At 34.5% G+C, this 23,378-nt stretch overlaps 6 protein-coding genes across 6 annotated transcripts; 2 read left to right on the top strand and 4 right to left on the bottom strand.

Annotated features, from left to right (window-relative positions):
* Window positions 1-281: 281 nt before the first annotated feature.
* On the bottom strand, window positions 282-2,451 carry LOC123202702. Its single transcript, XM_044618741.1, has 2 exons — window positions 1,929-2,451; window positions 282-563 (listed from the first exon to the last, which is right to left on the bottom strand). Exons 1-2 carry the CDS (start codon window positions 2,384-2,386, stop codon window positions 545-547), a joined length of 477 nt encoding a protein of 158 aa, XP_044474676.1. The 5' UTR covers window positions 2,387-2,451; the 3' UTR covers window positions 282-544.
* Window positions 2,452-3,479: 1,028 nt separating this feature from the next.
* On the top strand, window positions 3,480-5,879 carry LOC123202726 (pentatricopeptide repeat-containing protein At1g20300, mitochondrial-like). Its single transcript, XM_044618797.1, has one exon. The coding sequence runs from the start codon at window positions 3,583-3,585 to the stop codon at window positions 5,176-5,178; it is 1,596 nt and encodes a 531-aa protein (XP_044474732.1). The 5' UTR covers window positions 3,480-3,582; the 3' UTR covers window positions 5,179-5,879.
* Window positions 5,880-8,139: 2,260 nt separating this feature from the next.
* On the top strand, window positions 8,140-9,181 carry LOC123203052 (uncharacterized protein At1g76070-like). Its single transcript, XM_044619214.1, has one exon. The coding sequence runs from the start codon at window positions 8,287-8,289 to the stop codon at window positions 9,058-9,060; it is 774 nt and encodes a 257-aa protein (XP_044475149.1). The 5' UTR covers window positions 8,140-8,286; the 3' UTR covers window positions 9,061-9,181.
* A 1,252-nt stretch (window positions 9,182-10,433) lies between these two features.
* On the bottom strand, window positions 10,434-11,672 carry LOC123202645 (thioredoxin-like protein CDSP32, chloroplastic; the record flags this gene model as incomplete). Its single annotated transcript, XM_044618625.1, has 1 exon — window positions 10,434-11,672. A coding segment is annotated over one exon (963 nt), but the record flags the coding sequence as incomplete, so codon positions are not given.
* Window positions 11,673-14,168: 2,496 nt separating this feature from the next.
* Window positions 14,169-15,498, bottom strand: LOC123202644 (24-methylenesterol C-methyltransferase 2-like). The gene has a single exon (XM_044618624.1). The coding sequence runs from the start codon at window positions 15,422-15,424 to the stop codon at window positions 14,333-14,335; it is 1,092 nt and encodes a 363-aa protein (XP_044474559.1). The 5' UTR covers window positions 15,425-15,498; the 3' UTR covers window positions 14,169-14,332.
* A 5,286-nt stretch (window positions 15,499-20,784) lies between these two features.
* Window positions 20,785-21,606, bottom strand: LOC123203621 (plastocyanin-like). The gene is given in 2 exon segments (XM_044620062.1): window positions 20,785-21,454; window positions 21,456-21,606. Coding segments are annotated over 2 exon segments (498 nt in total). The 5' UTR covers window positions 21,521-21,606; the 3' UTR covers window positions 20,785-21,021.
* Between the last annotated feature and the right edge of the window lie 1,772 nt (window positions 21,607-23,378).

Genomic DNA, 23,378 nt, shown 5'->3' with positions numbered 1-23,378 from the left:
GCAGCTGATAAACGCATCAGGACTACAGTCGGAACTGCACTGCCTGTGTTGTATACCGATAACCTTAATTCCATAAGAGATTATCCAAATTCAAAAAATGTGAATTCAAAAGGTGAATTTTCAAAACAAAATGTGGACTAAAGCAACTATTTCAGTGTGGGTACAACTTGTAATGAAAATTTGACTAACAAGTACACACATCAAGTATTTATCAATTAAGATTCCTATATAAAAATTGCATAAAAGTGTAAGTTAAAAAAAGAGTGTGCCACGAAAAGGTGTGAATTTACAAGTCTCCAATCCATTGACTTTGTTTATGATCGGGCATAGTCTTTGATTGACACAGAAAAATGGAATGTGGTGCAGCTTACATGAATATTGTAATCATGTTGTCTTTGCCTATGGTTCCTGCTGGGTAACATGCTGTAATATAGTTTACATGTTACAAGGAAAAGCTATTACAATACCAGGTATAGATTACAAATCAGAAGTAGCTTGCATTGATGTCATTCTGCCTTGGTACAAGAATTTTACAAGTGAATAGCTATTTGGTGAAGTGAAACCTGCAACCAATTTTATTTTGTTCAAAACCGTCAAGACTCTTAAAACAAACATTTACACGGAAATACAAGCAACTAAATTGAAAACAGGAACAGGTCGCAAGTCACAATTATAAAGAGAGGAATACAAATGTATGTGACAGAGTTCCACCTCCAAATCCAGTCAGAACACACCAAAACCACACCACAGATGCACAAACAGATGAAAATATATGTAATGAATTTATCAACTGAGCAGGAGAATCCCACTAATTATACTCAACTGCTACAATCAGATTACCCAGACCACAAAACCAGAAAGTAAATCATAATTCCCGCAATTTGAGGAGCCAGCAACCTCCCTAGCACATAGCTAGCTACCCAAAATAACATTCTTCATGCCCCTTAACAACCCAGCCAGGCTCCAAATAAGTGCCATGACTTGTATCTTTCCCTTGCTGCCAAGTCACCCAATCACATTTTAGGAATCTTCCAAAAGCATTTCACCCTTCAACAACTTTTCTCAAATATGTGTCTCCTTATTTCTCCTAGTATACATCTTAAAATGTCTATCAATATGTATCAAAATTTTACAGGTTCATAATCTTTGGCTGGTACATTTTCTAGTTTATACAAAGTGGCCATTTTATAATAGCCAGGTTGGTATAGAACTAGATGACCATGAGCTTTTTTGTCTGCTATTGATTTCTATATGTCCAATTCATCGTTTTTTCTCCTAACTGGTTGAAGCCTGGGGCAGGCAAGGGTGGACACGAACTGAGCTTGGGCTTGGATTACTGTTTGACTCATTCGAGTCAAACTCAAATTAAAGTTTCAGTTCACTGATCTCGAGTTAAGCTTGAGATTGGCATCTCGCCGGCATCACTGCACCGGATCTTGCCTGACTGACAGTTTTTCTTTTCTTCTCTGGCAATGATTCTTCTACTTCTCTGGTATTGCTAAACTGCCACCTACAGCAAGCCAAGCCCAAACTCAAGCTGGCCATTCTAGATTATCGCCAAGCCCAAGCTAGCCTTGTTTGGCTCAAATCCAACTCGATCGGGGATGAAAAAGTTGACAACATTATGATGCTAAAATTTCAAATTTTCAGACTGCACTTGCTTTTTCTAGGGGCTTGAATTATAATATATTTGAGCGAAACAATAACCAATGCGCTGATTCCCCGCTGCTAATGTTGGCTTGCTCTATATACAAATCCGTACCCAATTGGAAAGCTTGTCCATGGCTTAAAATCATTTGCATTTCAGCTCATAGCAAAATATCATTAAAGAATACTACAAAATACATACTTTATATACTGGTGACCGATTTTGAAGCAAGCAAATAAATCTGTCCAAACAAAAACAACAAAAAAGAAAATCCAATTACCGTGGATCTCCACGGCCACGTTCCTTCTCAATCTGCTGCTTTTGTTTCTCGGCAAGTTTCTCAAGTGCCGATTGCACCGCATCACGCCCTCCGATTAGCAACCGCGTGACGATTTCCGGATCCCTTTCGAATCGAGCCTCTTCAAACTCCTTTCGGGCGTTGTCTCTAAGAATATCTCGCCACAACACGCCACGTGAGTCCGGCCACATGAAGAATCTGGTGGCCCGTAGAATATCTCGATACAGACTGAGTGCCTCTCTGCGTGTGCTGGTGAGTCGCCGCCGAGTTAACAGCTCTTCCTCGTCATCGTCCAGGGATTTCTCTTTTTTAACCACGTGCCTATCCAATAATTCCTCCAATGTGTCCGGACCATTGTGTAAGAGACGCCGGATTGAAATGACGTCGTCTCGCTGGACTAAAACGGGTGGTTTATGGTATTTTTGCACTGTCTTCCACATCCTTCCTGAGATTCGCCTTTGGAATTGCAGAGGTGACTTCAGAATGGAAACTTGTAGGGCTAATGGGCTTTAATTTAAGTTGGCTTATCTTCTTAAACCATATTCAGGCCCAACTTTTATAGCCGGCAGTGGGAGTGGGTCAATGTGAGATGGCTTAGATCGGATTTACAGTTCTATTCGAACAAATTGATTTCAAATTGAAACTTTAATTTGATGTAAGATCAACTTATTTATTTATTTATTGATACTATTTATCTTTATTAATGATATTATTTACTCATATAATGACATTATTTATTATAATAATAATTGTTTAATAATAACAATATCAGTTTTGAATTTATCGATAGATGATACATTTACAAATTTTACATGATGAAATCCTATACATCCCAGGTTGAATAAATCACAATTTCCCACCCACAATTTAAGGAAATCACAAGTTTTCAAATCGGAGTTTTGTTGATTGATAAAATAAGCTCTTAACGCAATGTCTGAACCTAAACTGAGATGACTCAAGTTTGTATGGGTCAAGTTTATCTCAAGCAGAGGCTAGGATTCTAAGCTTGCATAGATACAAAATCTAACTCAAGTTGGAAAAAACTCATCTCGATTTAACTTACGAACCAATTGTTTGATGTAACTCAATTTAAGTTTGATTGCAGTGTTAAAATTGAGCCAAGGTAAATAGTTGACAAAACAACATCATATGATGGACATGGGGAAATGATGTAATTTTGAAACTTAATTGACGTTATTCTGATCATTATTAAAATGAGATATAAATTTAAACCATACAAATATGAATTGAACTCAACAAACTCAAGCTCTCAAAGAACTCAAATTGAGCTTGAGTCATCCCATTATGAATCCTTTCTGAACTTAAGTCAAACCATATTTAGGCTCGACTCCGATCCTAGACCTATCTGAATCAGCTAGGATCACCCAAATTCTTGTCTATTACATTCTTAACGCCGTTTATCTCCTACGTTTCTCATTGGGGGGCATATACAGATTCCGTCCACTTCAAATGTTGCTTCATCCCCATAATACCCCTCCTTAGATCTTGCTTCCTCCCCATAATGCCCCTCTTTGATATTGCTTCCTCGTCATTTTGCCCTTGTTAAGAATTGCGGCCTGAAACAGGCTTCTAAAACCCTAAACCATCGAAAGCGAGTGGCTGAGGTTGGCCATTGATGGCTTTAATCAAATCAAAGCTTCGTTTCCCGCGCTCTTTCTCTCAACACATCTTCAAAGCTTCTTGCTTCTCCTCTTCTTCAACTTCACTTAAAGATGACTCTGATGATGTAGACAGCTTTACTCAAAACGAACCAAACACTTCCTTATCACCGGAAGAAACGCTAATTGCCGACAAATTCTACTCTTTAATCAAAGAACACCACCGCAAAAACCCTAACATTGATCCCAACCCAACCCCACCAAGCCCCAGCTTCATTATCCCATCTCTCTCCTTCGATTTCTCTCAAATCTCCACCGTTCACTCCATATCCCCTGCCATCGTCCGGCACGTCATCGAGAGATCATCTGGGCACCGCCATGGCATCCCCTTCCTCCAAAATTTGTCTTTCTTTAACTGGGTCACTGGCCGGCCCGACTATTTACACACCCCGGAGCCGTATCACGAGATGATTAATCTCGCTGGAAAGGTAAGGCAATTCGATTTGGCTTGGCATTTTATTAATTTGATGAAATCAAGGAATGTTGAAATTACTGTCGAGACCTTCTCGATTCTCATTCGCCGATATGTGAGGGCCGGATTGGCTGATGAGGCAGTGCACGCGTTCAACCGCATGGAGGAGTACGGTTGCGTGCCTGATAAGATTGCATTTTCGATTGTGATTAGTATTTTGTGTAGAAAAAGAAGAGCTCGTGAAGCTCAATCGTTTTTTGATAGCTTGAAGGATAAGTTTGAGCCCGATGTTATAGTTTACACTAACTTAGTTCGTGGGTGGTGTCGAGCTGGTAATATTTTAGAGGCTGAGCGTGTATTTGGAGTAATGAAAATGGCTGGGATTAGTCCTAATGTGTATACCTACAGCATTGTGATTGATGCGCTGTGTAGGTGTGGGCAAATTACGCGTGCTCATGATGTTTTTGCAGAGATGCTTGATGTGGGTTGTGAGCCTAATTCGATTACATTTAATAATCTAATGCGGGTTCATGTTAAGGGTGGTAGGACTGAGAAGGTTTTGCAGGTTTATAATCAGATGAAGAGACTTGGTTGTGCTGCTGATACCATTACATATAATTATCTGATAGAAAGTCATTGTAAGGATGATAATCTTGATGATGCTATTAAGGTTCTTAAAACAATGGCTAAGACAGGTTGTAGCCCCAATGCTTCTACTTTCAATACTATATTCAGATGCATTGCGAAGGTACCCGATGTGAATGGGGCTCATCGGTTGTATGCTAAGATGAAGGAGTTGAAATGTGAGCCCAACACTGTGACTTACAATACTTTGATGCAAATGTTTGCTAACTCCAAATCAATTGACATGGTTGTCAAATTGAAGAAGGAAATGGATGAGAATGGCATAGAGCCTAATGTGAATACCTACCGGGTTTTAATTTCGATGTACTGTGATATGGGGCATTGGAACAATGCCTACAAGGCATTTAAGGAGATGATTGAGGAGAAATGCTTAAAACCAAGTCTGCCGGTTTATGAAATGGTTCTGAAACAACTGAGAGAGGCAGGGCAGATAAAGAAGCATGAGGAGTTAGTGGAGAAAATGATTGACAGGGGGTTTGTTGTTCGGCCCTTGTAAGACCAGCTACTTCTTCTGAACTCTTGAGCTAAACTATGTAAACTTTGCTTCTTTTTTTTTCAATTGAATAATGACACAATCGGTTCTGCAATATTAAGTCACAGATTTTTGGGTAGAAATATTTGCCATAATACAACTGACACGAAGTTTGTATTGCCAGCCCAGTTTTTCTGAACTCTTGTTGTCGCTTATGAATATTTGTTAAAAGCAGGCTTTGGATATGCAGACGTTTTCTTCTCCAGTTGGTTTTGATTACATCGTGACTTTTACTTGATGCTTTAAACATCAATGAGGCATAACATTACCCCATGGCTTTGGTTTCTGATGAGAATATCTGCAGTTTCAAATTTGGCCCCTGTCAATAAACTGGGGAGATGGGATAACAGAGATCCTTTCACTTTGACAATTCTAACATACTTGCAATTCGCACACACAGTCAAAAGAAGACTGTTAGCATTTTGTAACACATGTCATAAATCTGTCAGCGGTTGTATTGTTGATTTGTCAGCCATTTGTAACAGCCCTCAAGGTTGAAGGGAAGGGTAACACTATATGCTGGTGATAATTTCACTGTTTCCAATTTTGAAAGTTGGGGCTAGTTGTGAATGTTTGTTAATCCGGAATGTTAGAGCAAATTGACCCAACTGTTATGTTGATGTAATATCATTTATTTACATGATAAAACCCTCTTTGATGATGAAGAGACTCAAATCTTGTTTCTTGATTATTGCGATCTATGTTGGTATTCTTCCTTAGGACATTAGCATCATTTGATTTTCTTTGGAATTGGACCTTGTTTACACTTGTACAATATTAGAAACATTTATTATTCAATATTATTGAGTAATAAAATTATTTAAAAATTTTAATTATATCATGCTCATAAAAGATACTTATAATATATTGGTGGAATGATAATAGCCAGCCATGTTGAATACTAATACCGCGTGTATGAACGAGGAGCCTCAAAAGACCACATGGTACATGTCTTCCTTGCTTGAAATTTAAACTAAAAAGGAACAAACTTATCTTTCATGTGTTCCATAAGGAAGCAGCACTTCATTACCTAATTAATATTTTATTTTGTAAATTACATTTTCCCACCCAACTTTTGGCCTGAAAACACTTTTTTTTATTTTTTTACTTTTGATAACATAAATCACACCTAATTTACCTAAAATTGAATTCTATTAATGAAGATTAATCTTGACATCATGTGTGAAAACTAAATTATCATATTATCTTGATTGTTTTACTTTTTAAATTACCATATCCCCTCAAATTAACAAAATTGAAAAAAAAAATATTTAGTTATCACATTTTAAATTATATATTTTCTTCTCTAATCTTTTCATTCTCACCTTCTTTTTTCTCAGTATTTTGGTTAGCCCTTACTATCACTACAAAGTCATCACTGATCACCTTGCTTACCCCAATAAGTCACCCCATACTTTCAAGTCTCAACCTAGCAATCCACCCTATCTTTTGTACCCACAATCTTCCTCACTTTTTTTATCGCTTGTGGTGTTCCCCCTACTACCCTCTCTCTTGTTCCATTCTCTGCTTTCATCAACTCAAATCCTTTGCTTTGTGTGTCATTGACTCAATTCCTTGGCTATTTTTTTTCACCACGAATCACATTATATTAAGTCTTTGGCTCTTCTTGTGTGTGAATGTCGACGACAAAATCTCCAAGTTTACAACTAGATGAAATCATGGTTTACAATGAGTTGATCAAGTGAATGAGTTGGTGAGCTTATAGTGATGGTGAGCTTGTGGAGACTAAGGTTTTAAGAGAATTATCTATGTTAAATTACAAGTTTTTAAACTTATAAAAATAGTTAAATTATCATATCTAAAACGTTAAATGAGATCGTAAAATTGTTTTTTAATTTTTTTCAAAATTTTTAATAGCAAAATTATTGTCTTTCTCTTATGATATCAGTTTTTTTTTTTTTTCAAACAAAATTTGATTTTTAGTCAAAAAATTATGTCATAAAATAGTCTAAAAGTGTTTTTAGGGCAAACCTTAGGGGGGACAATGTGATTCAGTATATTTAGTATTGGCATCAAAATTCAAGGTGGTGGACCATTTCAAGCTTTTCCAAATTTAGTGCCGCCAGATCAGTTGTGGATTAATCCCACGCTACAATTTATTTAATATTCCAGTCCACCAAAAAATTCCTAATGCTGACAATTTCAAGTATTAATTGGAGCGCGATGATGATTAGAAAGTCTTAAATTGACAAGGCGTATGTAATTAGAATGACCATTTCCCACCCGACGGTTTGTTGAAGCAGCAGATTACCACTGCTAACTTTTAACCTCGATGAAAGCCATTTTCCCATCTACGTGTTAATTTTGTTAAAAAAATCTTTTAATTTTTATAAAATTATTGAAATAATTTGTATCTTAAATTTGGTTAAATATATATATTTATTTATAATTTATATTAATTTCAATTATAAATTATAAAAAAATTAAAATATAGCCAATCGTCAGCCACGTTTATAATCAATGACATCTAAAATTGTATTAATCAGTGTAATTTTAATTAAAATTACATCAATTTAGTATGATTTCAATCAAAACCACTCTTTAACTTGAGAAGAAAAGTTGCAAGAGTAAAATAAAAATAGGGGATGATTTAAAATTAAATTAGTTTGTAATATTATTAATACAAGTAATATTAATCAATTTATAATATTTATTTAAAAAAAAATTGACGAGTATACATTTTAAATAAATATAAAAATTAAGTATTGAGTATTGACTTTTATAAACTGTGAAAAAATGGTTTTTCAAAAAACAGTAATTCGGCCATTAGATAATTCAAAAAATGTACCCGCGGAGAATGAAGGCAGATGGAGGTTGATGTATTATTAATAAATGAAAAACAAAGGAAGGTGGGAGGGCTAGCTCAGTCGACTGCACAGCCCCATCTTCCTCTTTGACCATATCCTATGTCTTCTTGATATTTTCAAAACTCAAAACCCTTGCTGTTTCTTATCATTTTGTCATCTTTCTTTGACAATTATTTATATATGCATACATATATATATATAAATAGAAGTTGGGTTAGCAAAGAGATTCAGAGATTTCAGAGAAATGGAGAAACATGCTAAACCCAGAAGCAATATCTTAAAATTTCTACCAAAAGCTGCTTCTGCTGTCAACTTTCAAAACCTTCCTTTCAGCCCAGGTAGAGAAAAGAGATCAGATAATCACATAAACAAGCTCAAAGCTCATGCCGGTAAAGGATTCTCAGGTCCCATAATATCAATAATCCCTGATGAAGCTCGAAGAAAGTCCAAGAATGAAAGCTTTGAAAACCAGGAACCCACTTCGCCCAAAGTTTCATGCATGGGCCAAATCAAAAAGCACAAAGCCAATCACCAGAAGAAGAAGATGATGAAACAAATGAAGTCGACGGTCTCGCTTCCAAAAGATACTAAGCCTGCTAAATTATCTTCTTCTCCACGAGAGGTAAAGAAACAGGCATCAAAGTTTAAGAGACTCTTTAGCGGCGTAAAACCACCAAGAAAATCTGATGTTTCTGGCGATGATAATGATCAGAAACTAACAGATACAGCGCCTGCTTTGAATCAGATGAAAAAGTTTGCAAGTGGTCGTGGTGCTTTTTCCGATTTTGATTGGATGGCTCATCAGATTGCACCGCTGGAGTCCGATCACCGGAATTGTTATTCTGACGAAGAGAGAGGAGACAGTGATCGTGAAGAAGAAGAAGACTATATTATTCCATTTTCGGCACCTTTAACGGTAGGTGGAGGAGTAGAATTGCAGCCAAGGAAAGAAGTCAATTTATGGAAGAGAAGAACCATTAAACCACCCAGGCCTCTTCAATTGAATTCGATGGTCTGAGCAAATTGATCAAGTACATGCAATTTTTACTGGGTTTTTTTGTTTTGTTCATCTCAAATTTGATTCTGTGCATATATTTGTTCATACATGAATGTTATTCAATGTGGTTTTTTGTCTTCAATCATCCTTTTTTCTAGTAATGAATTCAAGTTGAGTCAGTCAGGATTCAATTCATTGTTCGATTCAAATGAACTAAGCTTCGCTTCACATCAGAGGTTGCTCCATCGTCTATTAATTCCTTTTATTTTTCTTGAACGATTCTTTTTTGTTTTCTATTATTTCTGTGTTGTTGTTGATAGTTTAATCAATATTACTGTTTATCAATTTGAATAAGCCTTTGTTCAAATTCGGCCAGACTTAATCCACCCCTGATGGCTTCCAAATGAAGTGCTTAATCATCTAATAAGCCAACTTGTTAATTCTTCAATAATTTATTTGAATAATTTTCTCTGTACGTTAGGTAAGCAGGGTAATTTGAATATGACTCTCAAACAAAAACTAATACGGCATCTTTGTCCGACAAAGTCAGTTTGCCTGCAAGATGAATCCAATCTGTCCTATCTTAGCCGGCCAGCGCTTGTTTGAACAGGTGTTAATTTATTTACACCAACTAAAAAAAAAAAAAAAAAAAAAGGCTAGTGTTATGTGCAATGTTTTAAAAATGGATTCGACCTTGACCCGGTTAAGGGCTTGTGGGGTCAAACTCGATTACATCGGCGATTAGACTCGTAAAATGGTTATATTAACATTAAAACAAAATATTTAACCAAATAAAACTACGATTGGATAATAAATGAAGCACATTTTTAAACAAATAAACTCAAAATATATAAATTTGAATAGAAATGTGGCATACCAATACATGTCAAAGTTAATATAATAGTTTAAATAGATTGATTTGATAATTGAATGGTAACTTAATATGATTCAATCATAGATCAAATTGATTCAAATGATGAAACCAATTCTTTCCTTAGCCTGGATTTGACTAACCATCAAATCTTAGTTGAATTAGTTTTCTAGTTTTAAAACAATCTTTATAAGTTAAAATTCAATAAAATTATGTGTACCTATTTTAAATATATATATATATATTTATTTATTTATTTATGATGTATTATTAAATAATTTTAAATTAAAAATAAAATAATATTTAATAATATTATAATATACACTAATATATACATATAAAATTGCCAGTTAAGATCAATGCAAAGTTTCTTGGAGGAGTTTTCGAAAATAACTTCACATGAAATGGTTCAATGTGAATTATTATTGTCAAATGTTTTATGCATTAAGCATTATCTGTTGGAATTTGAATTCAAGCTGGGATCCAACTAGTTGAATTCAAATAAAAGATTTGACTCTTTTCGTAAAGGAGCTAACCAAGAGGTAAATGTTCATAATCATCCATCGAAAAGCAGATAATAAATCAGTCCTACAATACCGAAAAGGCCACCAGATTCATCCATAACTACATTTAATTAATATTCCTCTTTACCATCTATTAGCTATTGACCCCAGGCTTAAATCAATTTACGTATTTAACCTTCCGTGATATATTGGGGTCTGAGTTCAATGTCAATTTCAGACCACCGTGCCTGCGAGACCCCCAAAAAAAAAAAACTCCTGAAGCAATTACCTGGTTTTCAATAAGTCACTCGAACTCCTTGGTATCTAAGGATCTCCCCAATAAGCTCTCCTTTACCAGAACCCACATACCTTCCACATATCTGCCCATCTCTGATGAACAAAAATGTTGGCACCTCAACCACGTTCATGTCCCTCAAGAACTGCATACAGCTGTCGTTCTCATCACCGTTCATTCTTGCGAAAACGACCGTATCCATCTGCCTGGACAGCTTTAGAACCGTTGGATAGACCTTGACGCATGGTCCACAATGCTTCAACCCCACATCAAGAACAAGCAGTTTATGATCAGCCTTATGTTCTTCGATTAGCTTCTCAACATCCTCTCTGCCATGCAACTGCACCACAGCTGAATGATTATCACCATAGTATAGCACATCTCCAACAAGCCGATCCGGGCCAATCCCTTCTTCTTCATGAATCTTCTCCATGCTTTTGTAAAAGCTGAAGTGTGGAAATTTGTCTATCTTCTCTCTTTCACAAAGCGCTCTAGTTTTCTCCGATTCATCGCCCATGACAAGAAGAAACTCCACGTCGCTGCATTGCTTGCTTAGATCAACCATAAAAGGGTAGATTTTGCTGCTTTCAGCACTGTGACTAGCAGCATATTCTACCACAACAAGCTTGTCTTTTGCCTTTTTTAAGGCTTCATCAAATTCTTCCATGCTGTGGACTTGCTGTACTCTTTCATCACTTGGAGCCTTTTTAGTCCCGGGAGCAGCTGTAGCCTTTACTACGAAGTTTAATCGGTTTACTTGTAGTTTTGTTGGTAGAGATTTCGGCTTGGTGACAAAAGGTGACAAAAAGGAATTGCTGAAGGAAATAGGAGTTATTTTAGAGACGGTCGAAAGAGATGAAGGAAGTTTGGTAATGAAATTAGTAACAGTAGCCATAGTAAGAGAGAAGGAAACAGAGAAGATGAAACTTGCTCGTCTAATGATAAGGGGCTTCAGAGAGATATGATAGAGTCAGAAGCTAAGAAAATATCAGGAAAATCTCAGTAGTCAGCAATGGCAGCCACTCGTTCGGTTTGTGGATTATATTATCCGTATTTTAATATCCTCGCAAACAAAAAATCTTTGTTATTTACAGAGAAACATATTATATCGGTCGTCCAGGGCCTGGAGATCAAATCTGTATTTAGGATGTTAAGGCCCAAATTACAATGAAATCTTGCGTTAATTGGCCCAAGGTCCAATGGGGGACTTGTTTGATAATTTGGTATGCCTTTCTAGGTTCATCAGCATTAAGCCACTTATCTTGAGATTGGTTGGTAACATTGACTTTGAGATGAGTTGAGCAAGTTCGAATAAGGGAGAATTTGAATTTAGCTTAAATTCATACATTTAGCTTAAGCTCGAATAGTGTTAAAATCTCTTAATCTTAACCAAATTTATATTGTGTTCGAATTGATCTAACATGATTTGAATTGACTTAACATTATTTATTATTTACACTTTCTCAAGTATTACTAACATTTTAATTTTGCCAAAGCACCCAATCTACTATTAGCAATAAAAACAATATAACATTTTAAAAATATTTTAGTCAATTTGTTTGAATGTCACCTAATTTAGTTTTAAGTTATGATGGATTGATGAAACTAAATTTTGTATGAAAAACTTTAACCCCTAATCCTTAGTTTTTCATGTAGTGTTCAAGTAAACGGACATATCATAAATTGCAAAAATAACTGTGACAGTAGGGGGGGCACAATGTTGAAAGATCCAAAGCAAGAAGTGGTCCACATGTCGATCCTATATGCAGCATGATATGACACAAAAGCTGAAACATATGACAACACGTTAAAAGTTAGTAACCCAGTGGTCGCCACCTAAGAGCATATCACATAAGGGCCTACTCAACTCTCCATGTGCCTCTCATGCACACTAAACTTTCTTCAGCCGAGCCACGGTACATTTTTTGGTATAACAAATAAGGTTAAATTCAACTTAAAACAATTTTAATTTAACGAATTCAAGTTCAATACATGATTAATGTTAGCGTCCGGACTTATCTTGCCAGTGATTATTTTTTTCTTTTTTTTTTTTTTGACATTTTTCTTAATATTTATATGCATTTGTTTAAATTAATTAAACTCAAACTTTAGATTAGATCAAACTAAGTCAACTTACTTAGTTTCAACTTAATGTTCAAAGTGAATGAGTTAAACCCCACTTCGACATTTAGTTGAAGCAATTCAAATCTAATAAATCATTAAAAATTTGTTGACAGAACCATCTTTTTTAAGAAATTTTCTTCTTTAACTATTATTTTTTTTTACTATTTTTTTCATCTCTGACAACTCGTTTTCTTCTTCTATGTTGTTTTTTAACAACTTCTCTATGAATTTCATTGCTAGCTCAAATTGAACTTTTTAAATTCAAGTCAAACTCAATTAAACTCAAATCTATCTCTATTCTAAAGTTGAACCAATATCAGAGTCTCCATTGTTCAAATTCAACAACTGAGGTCAAACTAAAAGTCCAAAAAAGAAGAGAATATAAAAAAAATAAAATAAAATTATACATACTAGTAATAAGTATTAATTTGTATATTGATGATAATATTTTACTATATAATTTGATAAATTTGAATTAAATATAAATAACACATAACCATATGATAACTTTTTTTTTTTTTTATAACTAAGGCTCTTGGGCAAATGTTGTTTGAGCTTAAGATGAAATTATCTAAACTACTTGAGTTATCATATGGAAAGCAAAGTCGAATTATTCTCAAATTAAATTTGAGTGTCCATTTGTCAATTTCAAACTCGAGTTTTTTAGATTAGAGCTGAAATCGAATTCAGTCATAGTTGGCAACAAAATTCTAAAAGTGAGATTGATTGTTAACTATTAGAATGATAGAGAGGAAAAAAAGTATATAAGCTATTAGCAAGCAATATTGATATGTTGATTTAGGCCATTAATATGGTAATCTCATAAATTACTTGGTATTATATCTTATGTTATTCACTAATTCATATAAATTAAACTCAACTTTAAGATTTGAAATTAAATTAAACCCAAACTTAAATTCAACTCAAATCAAAACAAACCCGAAAGAACCCTTATTAAAGCTCAACTCTACTCAAATTCTTCCTATTGAACAACTCAAATTAACTGTTCTAAATTCCAACTCTACCTGTCTCACTAAAATCCACCCGTAAGTGAAGTTTCACCTCTTCTCACTTTGCACATACTTCCAAGAATCCCACGCAAGTTAAGTTAATCATAGATCTATCAGGTTTATTTCACAATATCTATAGATATATTTTTTGTCTGGCGGAAAATCCCAGAAGGAGATTGATTCTTCAGATAAAATTATATTTATATTTTTTTTTTTTCCTTTTAGAACCTCTTCATTTATTCATCATGTTGTTTCTCACAGATCAAATAAATCCATAATCCAAGAACAATGTTCGGAAATACAAAAGAAACTTTTTCCCACCAAAATTAGAATCCAACAACAGAATTTAAATAAAATTTTAAAAGAAAAGGATACATGGTGATGATAATCATAAGTAAAATTTAACAGGAAAAACAAAACCCTAGAAAAAAAAAAAAAATTAACTAGACGACGAATAGAGATGTCTGAAAACACACCTCAATACATTTGGCTAAGACGAAGAAGGTTTCGGAGAAGCCTCTGGTTTTCTGAGCAGAATCATGTGCATCGGAGTGAATATTCCAGTGTCACCACCTCTGGTTAAATAGTCAGCCGTCTTGAAAAGCATCTCATGAACATCAACAGTTCCTTTTGGTGCAATCCCCAAGGCGGCAAGGATTGTGACCAGAATGTGATTCCTCCAGTAAGCGATCCTGCCCATCTTCAGTCTGGTCCACCATGGCTGAGCCGGTGGTATAGCCAGATCCTTCTCCTTCACCACTTTGAACCCAACTTTTTTCGCCGTCTCGGCAATATCAGCAAAGCTTCTAAGCCCAGGTAAAGCATCTCCTCTTTCAATCCCTTGAATGATCTCCACGTGTTCCGGGTTGTCTCCTCTGTACTTGTCCGTCGTCACCCACTCGTAGGACACGTAGAGAGATCCGGGCTTCAAGACCCTAAACACCTCCGCGTATACATCTTCGAGCTTCGGCGCGTGACATGTTGCTTCGATGGAGTACGCGCCGTCGAAGCTGTTGTCAGGGAACGGCATCTCAAGAAAATTTCCACAAACAACCTCACAAAGCGAGTCTAAACCCGCTTTCCTGTTATGTAAACGAGCCCGATTGACCTGGTAGTCATTGATTGTGATACCCACCACATTCGCCCGCGAGTGGGCGGCAATAGCACGCATGGGCCCACCAACGCCACATCCGACGTCCAGGATTCGCTGTCCCGGTTTGACATCGATGAGATCCACTGCCATCTCTTCGTGGAGGCGCGTGGCGTCACGATGCGACTTACCAGGAATGGATGGAGAGAAATGAAAGGACTGACCCCAACCCCATTCGTAAATGTCGGTAACTAAGTTATAAAAAGTGTCCACGAAATCCGGAACTTTCTCGGCGGTCTCGATCTCTTTGGGGCGGCGGAAGAAAGACCGGTATTGCTTGTAATTATCTTGGACTTTCTCGGCTGAGATCGAGCCACCCGATAGATCGACGGCCCGTTTGCCCTTCTGTTCAGCGGGGCCCAATATACAGACAAACCAGAAGAGACCGCCGGCAAGGAGAGCCCCAGTACAGAAAAGAGCAAGAGAGTCCATTTAGTGTAAAGTGAAACGCAAGATTTGCGTCTCCTGTGTTATCCCGTTTGTCAAGCAAAGAAATATGTATAGGGATTTAAGTAGACTGAAAAGAGCACGCGCTGTGAGCGTGGAAAGTTTGCTTTTTAACCATGAGCACGTGAACCCAAACAAGTATATTTCGAACAAAAAATAGTTAAAAAATCAAAAGGGCTGTACATTTACAATTAAACCCTCTACAATTTTTTCGGTCGAAATTTATGGCAAAATTATTTCTTGCTAATTATTAGGACTTGTGCTTAATACACACTAATTACAAATAAATAAATGAAAATCCAACTGAAGTCAACAAGTCCATTCAACCAATGGTTGAACAGTGACTAAGGATAGTAATTTGGATCTGATTTTAGGGGCTCTGATCCTTTTGGACCTTAACGGAGAAGAGATTTTTTGATAGAAACGAGGAAGTGGACGGGGATGAGGATGAAAAAAATTCCTGCAATCATGGACGGGTTGGGGATGGATATACATGTGTCCTCCCCCCTCCCCGCCCCACCCTCATCAATTTATATTAATATATTTATTTAAAATACTAATATATTTTTTATAGTTTTAAAGTATTTATATTTTTTTAATTTATTTAAGTTTTTGTTGTATATATTAAAATAGTTAATATATTATATTTGTGATATTTGAAATAGTAGGTTAATTTTAATTTTATTTAATTTTATTATTTTATATATTTATATTGTGTTTAGAAGGTAAAAAAAAAGAAATTTTTTTTTGCGGATACGTGGAAGAGATTTTTTCCCACGGGGATGAAGAGGAGATAGGGAGGGGATTTTTCTTTGAGGCAAGGGGACGGAGAATTATTTTCATTCCCTTAGCGGGGACAGAGATTAATATCCCTTATGGGGACAAGGATAGGGATTGAGATCCCCTCCCCGCCCCTCCTTGTTGCCATCCCTAACGGTGACTTTTGCCCGGTTAAATTGTTTTGCAATTCAACTGGTTTGTTGGATCAAGATTGAATCAGCATTTCAATTGTTTCATGATTGACCAATTCAATAATTCAGTTAGTTCAAGATTAAATTGACGATTTAATACAATTTATTTAATTTAATCACGATTCTAAAGAATTCAATAACCGTGAAATTTTGGTTGAACTAATCAATTTGATTCCAATTTCAAAACCATGATCAAAAGTTAAATTACTTTTGAACTCAGTTCGAATCTTAATTTATCAATTTTAAATTATTTTTTAAAATTCAATTTAATATTAAATTGATTTAACTTACCCTACCATTATTATATATCATTAATTTTAATATAATAAAATTATATATAATAATAATAATATATTATTATATAATTAAATATTATTTTATTTTTAATTTAAAATTATTTAATTATATAATAATATATTATTATTTTATATAAAATTATACATGTATAATATTACTAATTATAATAACACATGCCATACTTCTATTTTATTTTTAATTTATATAAATATATTTATGTTCTGTCGGGGACCCCTGACAGATTGTAAGTATTATACATGAAACTTTGTGCTCTGTCGTGGGCCTCTATGGGGCTGTTTGATAGCTCAGAAAGATGACGTGTTAGTTACTAATTTGTCTAGATCTATAAAGTCGAGGACATATCTGACACAAAAATTTTTAAGACCATATTAAAATCTGTATGCTTCATTACACATGATTATCACTCTGGATTTTTATAAAGTTGGCAATATTAAAAAAAATCAGACTTTCCCCGTTGAAATCTCAATCCGTGATCCGTGCAAAACGGGATACGGTTTTACTTGTGCTAGGAAAAGAACTGTAACTGAGGGAACGGTGTGTTGTATGTTCACTTGCATTCCGATACATACAAACAATCTTTCAATACTTTTGTCACGTGCCCTTATGACATGTTTAACATAGTTAATTCGGAAAATGGCTGGCCGAAAGCCAACCGCTTAACACTGCAAGATTGTTTTAGAATTCGGATCAACCCAGTTTTGTCTAATTGAAAATTATTAAGACGGATTCAAATTAAATTGAATTTTAAAATGAGTTAAACTCAAACTTAAATCAAATTTAAAATGTTAAAATTGAAAACAAGAAAAAATCACTATAAAAAATGAATTTAGTACCTAAGTTTTCAATGATTCATTGTATACAAATTGAGGAGATTAAAGGAATTATTCTCACTCAAAGGATGTTAAATTTTTAAATTTTAAAAAATTTATTTATCCACTTATAAACAATTAAATCTATTAATTTTAAAAAAATAAAATCGTTATTTTACTTATAATATTAAAAATAAACTAAAATTTTATCTTTTTTCTCTCTTAAACTCTTAAACCTAACAATTCTCCTAGGCCAAAATTTGAAAAACAATATTTTCCTCCTAAGGTTTAGTTTTCAATTCCCAATATCATCGCTGACAACCTCCCCCTCCTAAAGTTTTCTCTTCCTTCGACAATGTTTCTCTCGGCATCCTCTCTCCTTCCATTGGTTATTCAATATAGGAAAACAAGATCTCTTGTCTTTATCTTTCTAGCTTGAATAGTCGACTAAAGAAGGGAGAGATGCTGAGAGAGACATTGTTGGAGGAAAATGAAGCATCACGAAAGAGAAACTGTTGGAGATGTCGCCAAAACTTAAGAGCTAAAACCTATGAGAAAAAATATTGTTTTTTAAATTGTCCTAGGGGAGAAATTATTAATTTTTAAGATTTAGGAGGGAGAAAGAGATACATTTTTAAAAAGTTAGAGTTTCGTTAACTTTATCCTACCATAAGTGGGTAAATAAATTTTTCAAAATTAAAAGATATGAATTTAGAAATGCAACATACTTTGGGTGGGACTAAGTCCTTTGGCCAATTGAGAATATCATAACTTACGTTTGCTTAAAGACTTGTACTAAGAGTAATGTAAATAAAAATAGGTATTGCCAAAATAAAAACATTTATTGTTAAACATTATCGAAAAACTTATTTTAATTTTTAATTATGTCATATTAATGTAATTAAACTGTTTGATTGAATAAAGGTCAATCAGGATATGAAAACATTGCACTACTCTATCTATTCTCTCCCTTGAGAAGCTACCCATGCGGCACCATGGTGGCCAGAATCCATTATTCAGATCTTCATTAAGCAACTTAGCTAGGGTATTGTGTTGTACATTATTACGGTGCCTTGCTATTAAAATTCACTGGTTTGTCATGACCAACTGGTCCGCATACATACAACAATTGAAAATGGACAATTTATGAACCAATTTGTACTAATCTATCCAAAGTTCGCCGGCAGGGGCTATTTTTATCCAACCATTAGCTGATACAGTGAAGGCGACCTGACAATTAATTTTGATTCTGAATAGTATTCGGGCCGCCTTTGTTGATTATCCTTGCGATATGTCCATTAGTTATCCAATTAGTGAGCTCATGGACATAATTTTCCACCCATTTAAGCCAGAAAAATTAAAAAAAGAAGTTTACTTTGATTTCTGAGTCCACTAGGTGATGAGGTATCCAGCTCTCTGCCAATATCTACAAGTGCAAGGCCGACTTGTTTTTTCTTTTTTAAGTTGTGATTTGTAAGCAATATCAGGCTTTTCGTGTAAGAGATGATTTAAATGGTAAAATAAAAGATATAGAGTTTGGGTTTAAATTTTTTGAGTGATATATCAAAATTATATTTTATTTATTTGATGTGATTGATTTTGTTTTAGAGAAGATGTCCAATTTGAATAAAATTACTCATTACCCAAAAACACATGAAGTCTTTGGTAATGGTAGAGTGAATCTCTTACTCTAAGTTTTTACTTATTTAATATAATTAATTGAATTTAAAAAAGGCAATCTGACACGAATAAATTCCTAATTACCACTAGAAAGCCATATAGATGTGGTCCTTGAGGATGACTGCCGTGCTGAGACAAGCTTGCTACATTCCTGATGAATTTGGGTTGTGTTGTGTTGTGTTGCGTTGCGTTGTCTTGGCACTCATGATTCAGCTCACCTGTAGGCTTCGTTGTAAAGCAGTTTTCACTTTAATTGCCAATTTGTACTTCATTTTCCTGGAAAAGGAAAAAGCAGTCCGACAGATAACATTTTTTTTGTGCCTTTGGATCTGTGAAATGTGAACGTCTTTCAGCTTTATCGCCCTTGATTTTGTTACATTAGTGGTGATGGTCAGGAATGAAATCCCAATTTCCCCCTTTATTTCGCTTTTCCACAACACCTTTAGCCCCATGGAATATTATAAAATTGTAATAGATCAAAACATGGTCTCTTTTTTTTTTTAAACAAGCAATCCCATATAGGTCAAACAGTCTTTTTTTTTTTTAAATCAAATTAACTATATTAAATAGATAAAATTTTAAATTTAATAATTAGTTTCAAAACCAATTATCTAGTATAATAATTAGAAGATCGATAATTAAATTTAAAATTTTATTTATTTAATATAATTGATTTAACCTAAAATAATAATAATAATAATGAAAATTGATACATTTTGAAGGTGTATTGAGTATTGATATAATAAACATATTATATAATATAATTCATATTAATAACTTTATCAATTTAGACCAATATACTTTATTGGAGAAAAGATAACAACACCTAAAGGTATCAAATTATCACATTTTTTTTTCAAATTAAAGTGATTAAATTTTTAAAATTTCTTATTAAAATAACCAAACTTTTAGATTTTTCTATTTAAAAGTGTAAATTTACACCATTTTCTAGGAAAGAAAACAAACTAATATGAAAGTTTAAACTGAATATTGTGTTTTTGATTCAAACTCAAATAGACTGTTTATTTCGGATTGAATTCACCTCTTTAAGGTAAGCGTGCACAAATGAAATGGTTTGCAAAAGTAAGCATTTTTTAAGTCACCAATGTGCCCATTATGTCTCAGCTTAAAAAAGAAGAAGCACTCCATATAGACAGCATAGTTTTTTTTTTTCATTTTAAAAGAATTTCAACAAATCTTGTGATGTTGTACTTTATAGGTCTATGAGATTGCTCATTTGGGCATTTACGGCCTGCTATTGTTCTATATGATAAGTTGTGATTAATATCATCAGTGGAATTGGAGCTTTAACTTTGCAATTCTGATTTGTCTATCTAATAATATTATCATCTTATTAACAATATTATAATATTTCAATGATTTTATAAACTGCTCAAACAAATTATCTATTTTGTATTTGAGCCAATCGAATCTCAACTCTATTTGAATGAATCCATTTATACTTTAAAACAAAGCCCACCAACTTAAATTGGGTGTACCCAAAATGCACTACAACTTATTTCAATATAATTTAATTTTGCAGCAAGAAAACTAGAAGAACTTGGTATAGGGTAAATATTTAGATACTTTCAAGAAAATAAAAAGCATATATCTGTTTGGTACGCCACATTCAATTCTCTCTTGCTTATTAGTATAGTACGGTATGTAATATGTATTATATTATATGATTCCGGTGAAAACCAATTCGAACTTTAGGATGCACTGAAAATGATACCATGAAACTCTTAGACTCACTCAATTACTACCAAGGTGGTAAAAAAGAAAAAGAATTATGAGAGCACACTTAGTTAACAGTCACCTTTCCCACCATGCCAGCTCCCTGGTGAGGGGTGCAGTAGAAAGAGTATTGTCCTTTCTCAGTCAAAGTAACAGCATAAGTCTCGCCAGGAGCATTGAGGAGGTCTTCATCAGACACGGAGATTTTCGATGCGTCAACACCGCTTGGAATCTCATCCTCATCGAACACCACATTGTGTGGGAAGCCGGCATTGTTCTTGAACACAATCTTTTCTCCAGGGCTAACAGAGAACGAGCTTGGAACAAAAGCCAATGACCCATCATCACCACCAAGTAAAATTTCAATGGCCATGGCATTGCTAGCAAGCATTGCACCAGCAGCTGTGGCTGCAACCGCCGCAACACCAAAGTCCTTGAGTGAGGCCTTCACAGAGCTCGACCTAGGAACAGGAGATGCTGAAACCTTGACACTGGAGCTCAATCTCGATGAGTTTGAGCCCAGTGAATGATGGGATAGCAACAGCTGTTGAAGTGATGGTGGCCATTGTTGAAGGAGATATTTTCTCTTTGTGGGTGGGTTCCGCTAAGGTTATGAATTGAAGGAATCAGAAAAGGAGAGTGAGGTTGGTTTTTATTAAGGTGACTCGGCTGCCGACTTCTTATTGTGTGGTATATATGTGAGGATGAACATGTGTAGATAAATGAATGGCAAAGTGGGTGGTAGAGACATGGGTAATCCACTAAGAATTAATTTCAATGGCTAGTTTAGATGCATTCTGTTGACATGGCATTAACGTGGCAATGACAGGTGGAGAATGGCAGACATTAAAATTTAGAAATGTTGAATTGTAGTGGAAGAGGATAAGTTTTTCACGGCATTTCAGATCGAATTTAGCTTCACAAGTAATATTGTATTATGTACACTAACAATGAGTAAAACATGTATATAAACGCTGATGATTTATTATGTGAATGAGTGTTTATAAAATCATAATCTCACATAATAATATATCAATGTATATACCAAATCTCGTCTTTAAAAATATTGAGCCATGCATGTATGTCTAGTTTAGGTAAAGATATTCTCTACATGAATTTAAGTCATAAAATGAGATAAACATGTGTTAAATAGGTCACATTTGAACCGAACCTAATAGTATTGAGCTCAAACATAAACTTATCTCATTTTTAAAACTAGGGTTCAAATTATGATTGCTTATTTCACTGGTTTAAATTGAACTAAAAATCAAGTCTTAACTATTTTAATTTGTATCTAACCTTAAGTTTTTAAAGGTACAAGAGGGCCATCTTATTAACCATGTTAATAATAACATAATTTTCTCTTTCCAACACATTTGCCAAGGTGTTGTCCCTAGCTTTAATTAAGATTATAGTTATACTGCCTCTCTCATTTGCATGGAGAATCAACAGGATTTTCTGACTAATAACACCCTTTTGTTTTTTTAAGCTAGTGAGAGACCAATTATGCCCTTTCAGTGCTCCGTTCTAGGCTAGCATTCATGTGAGCACCTCAAATAAAATATTATCAGTCACTAAACAAAGCCAAAAAACTATAAATCGCCTATCAGCAATTTTGAATTTGGACTTCAAGCACCATGCCCATCACCACACATTTCCTTGGTCATTCATGCAGAAAATGCCCAATCTCAAAAGGTGAAACCTAAGGCAAAACTAAAAACAATCACTTCTTTCTTTAATTAGAAATGAGTAGCAGTTACACCCTTATAACCTCATAAAGCCATATTACTTGTCAGTGAACCAACAATCTGCTGTTTGGAGTTAGGTAAAGTTATCTAAGCAACCTAAAAACAATGCAGACAGTTTATTCAATGTAAATTTAGCTTCCTCAGTAGCAGAAGACCAAAAAAAAAAAAAAAAAGTAAATAAATAAATAACATTAATAATTTTTGCAGAAGGGAAATATAACCATCAGAATCTACTTGCCTTCTATGCATAAATTTTTTGTTGCAACGGAATTGAGGAAGTGGTTCATGGGATTTGCATTTTTGTTCAATAAATTTTCACTGATACAAACATTTGTGAGTTATTTGGTTTACAAGAAAACTCTACATGGAGATGGAGCTCTTTTTCATCTACAAACCTAAAAACCTTCAAGATAATGGGTTATTTTAGTCAAACTATAACCAAACTGGTATCGTGGAACCATTTTGTACTTATTCAACTTAGAACAACACAAGAAAATGGCAATACCGAGAGTGAGTGCGGATTTAACTTGTCAAAATGATACATGAAAGTGGGATTGATTTAACTTATGACAACACATGGAAGTCTCTTAGATAACACAGCCTACCACAGAGAAACCAACATTTTAACTAAATCAAAGCTAGGTTATCCATTAAAACAACAGAAATGCAAACAAAC

Source organism: Mangifera indica, chromosome 19, assembly GCF_011075055.1.
Source record: "Mangifera indica cultivar Alphonso chromosome 19, CATAS_Mindica_2.1, whole genome shotgun sequence".
Taxonomy (NCBI): Eukaryota; Viridiplantae; Streptophyta; class Magnoliopsida; order Sapindales; family Anacardiaceae; genus Mangifera; species Mangifera indica.
This window is presented reverse-complemented; position numbering and strand designations above follow the sequence as displayed.

Bases quoted from the DNA above. Each gene is read 5' to 3' on its own strand.
- LOC123202644 (XM_044618624.1), bottom strand. From the start codon at position 15,424: ATGGACTCTCTTGCTCTTTTCTGTACTGGGGCTCTCCTTGCCGGCGGT.
- LOC123202702 (XM_044618741.1), bottom strand. From the start codon at position 2,386: ATGTGGAAGACAGTGCAAAAATACCATAAACCACCCGTTTTAGTCCAG.
- LOC123203052 (XM_044619214.1), top strand. From the start codon at position 8,287: ATGGAGAAACATGCTAAACCCAGAAGCAATATCTTAAAATTTCTACCA.
- LOC123202726 (XM_044618797.1), top strand. From the start codon at position 3,583: ATGGCTTTAATCAAATCAAAGCTTCGTTTCCCGCGCTCTTTCTCTCAA.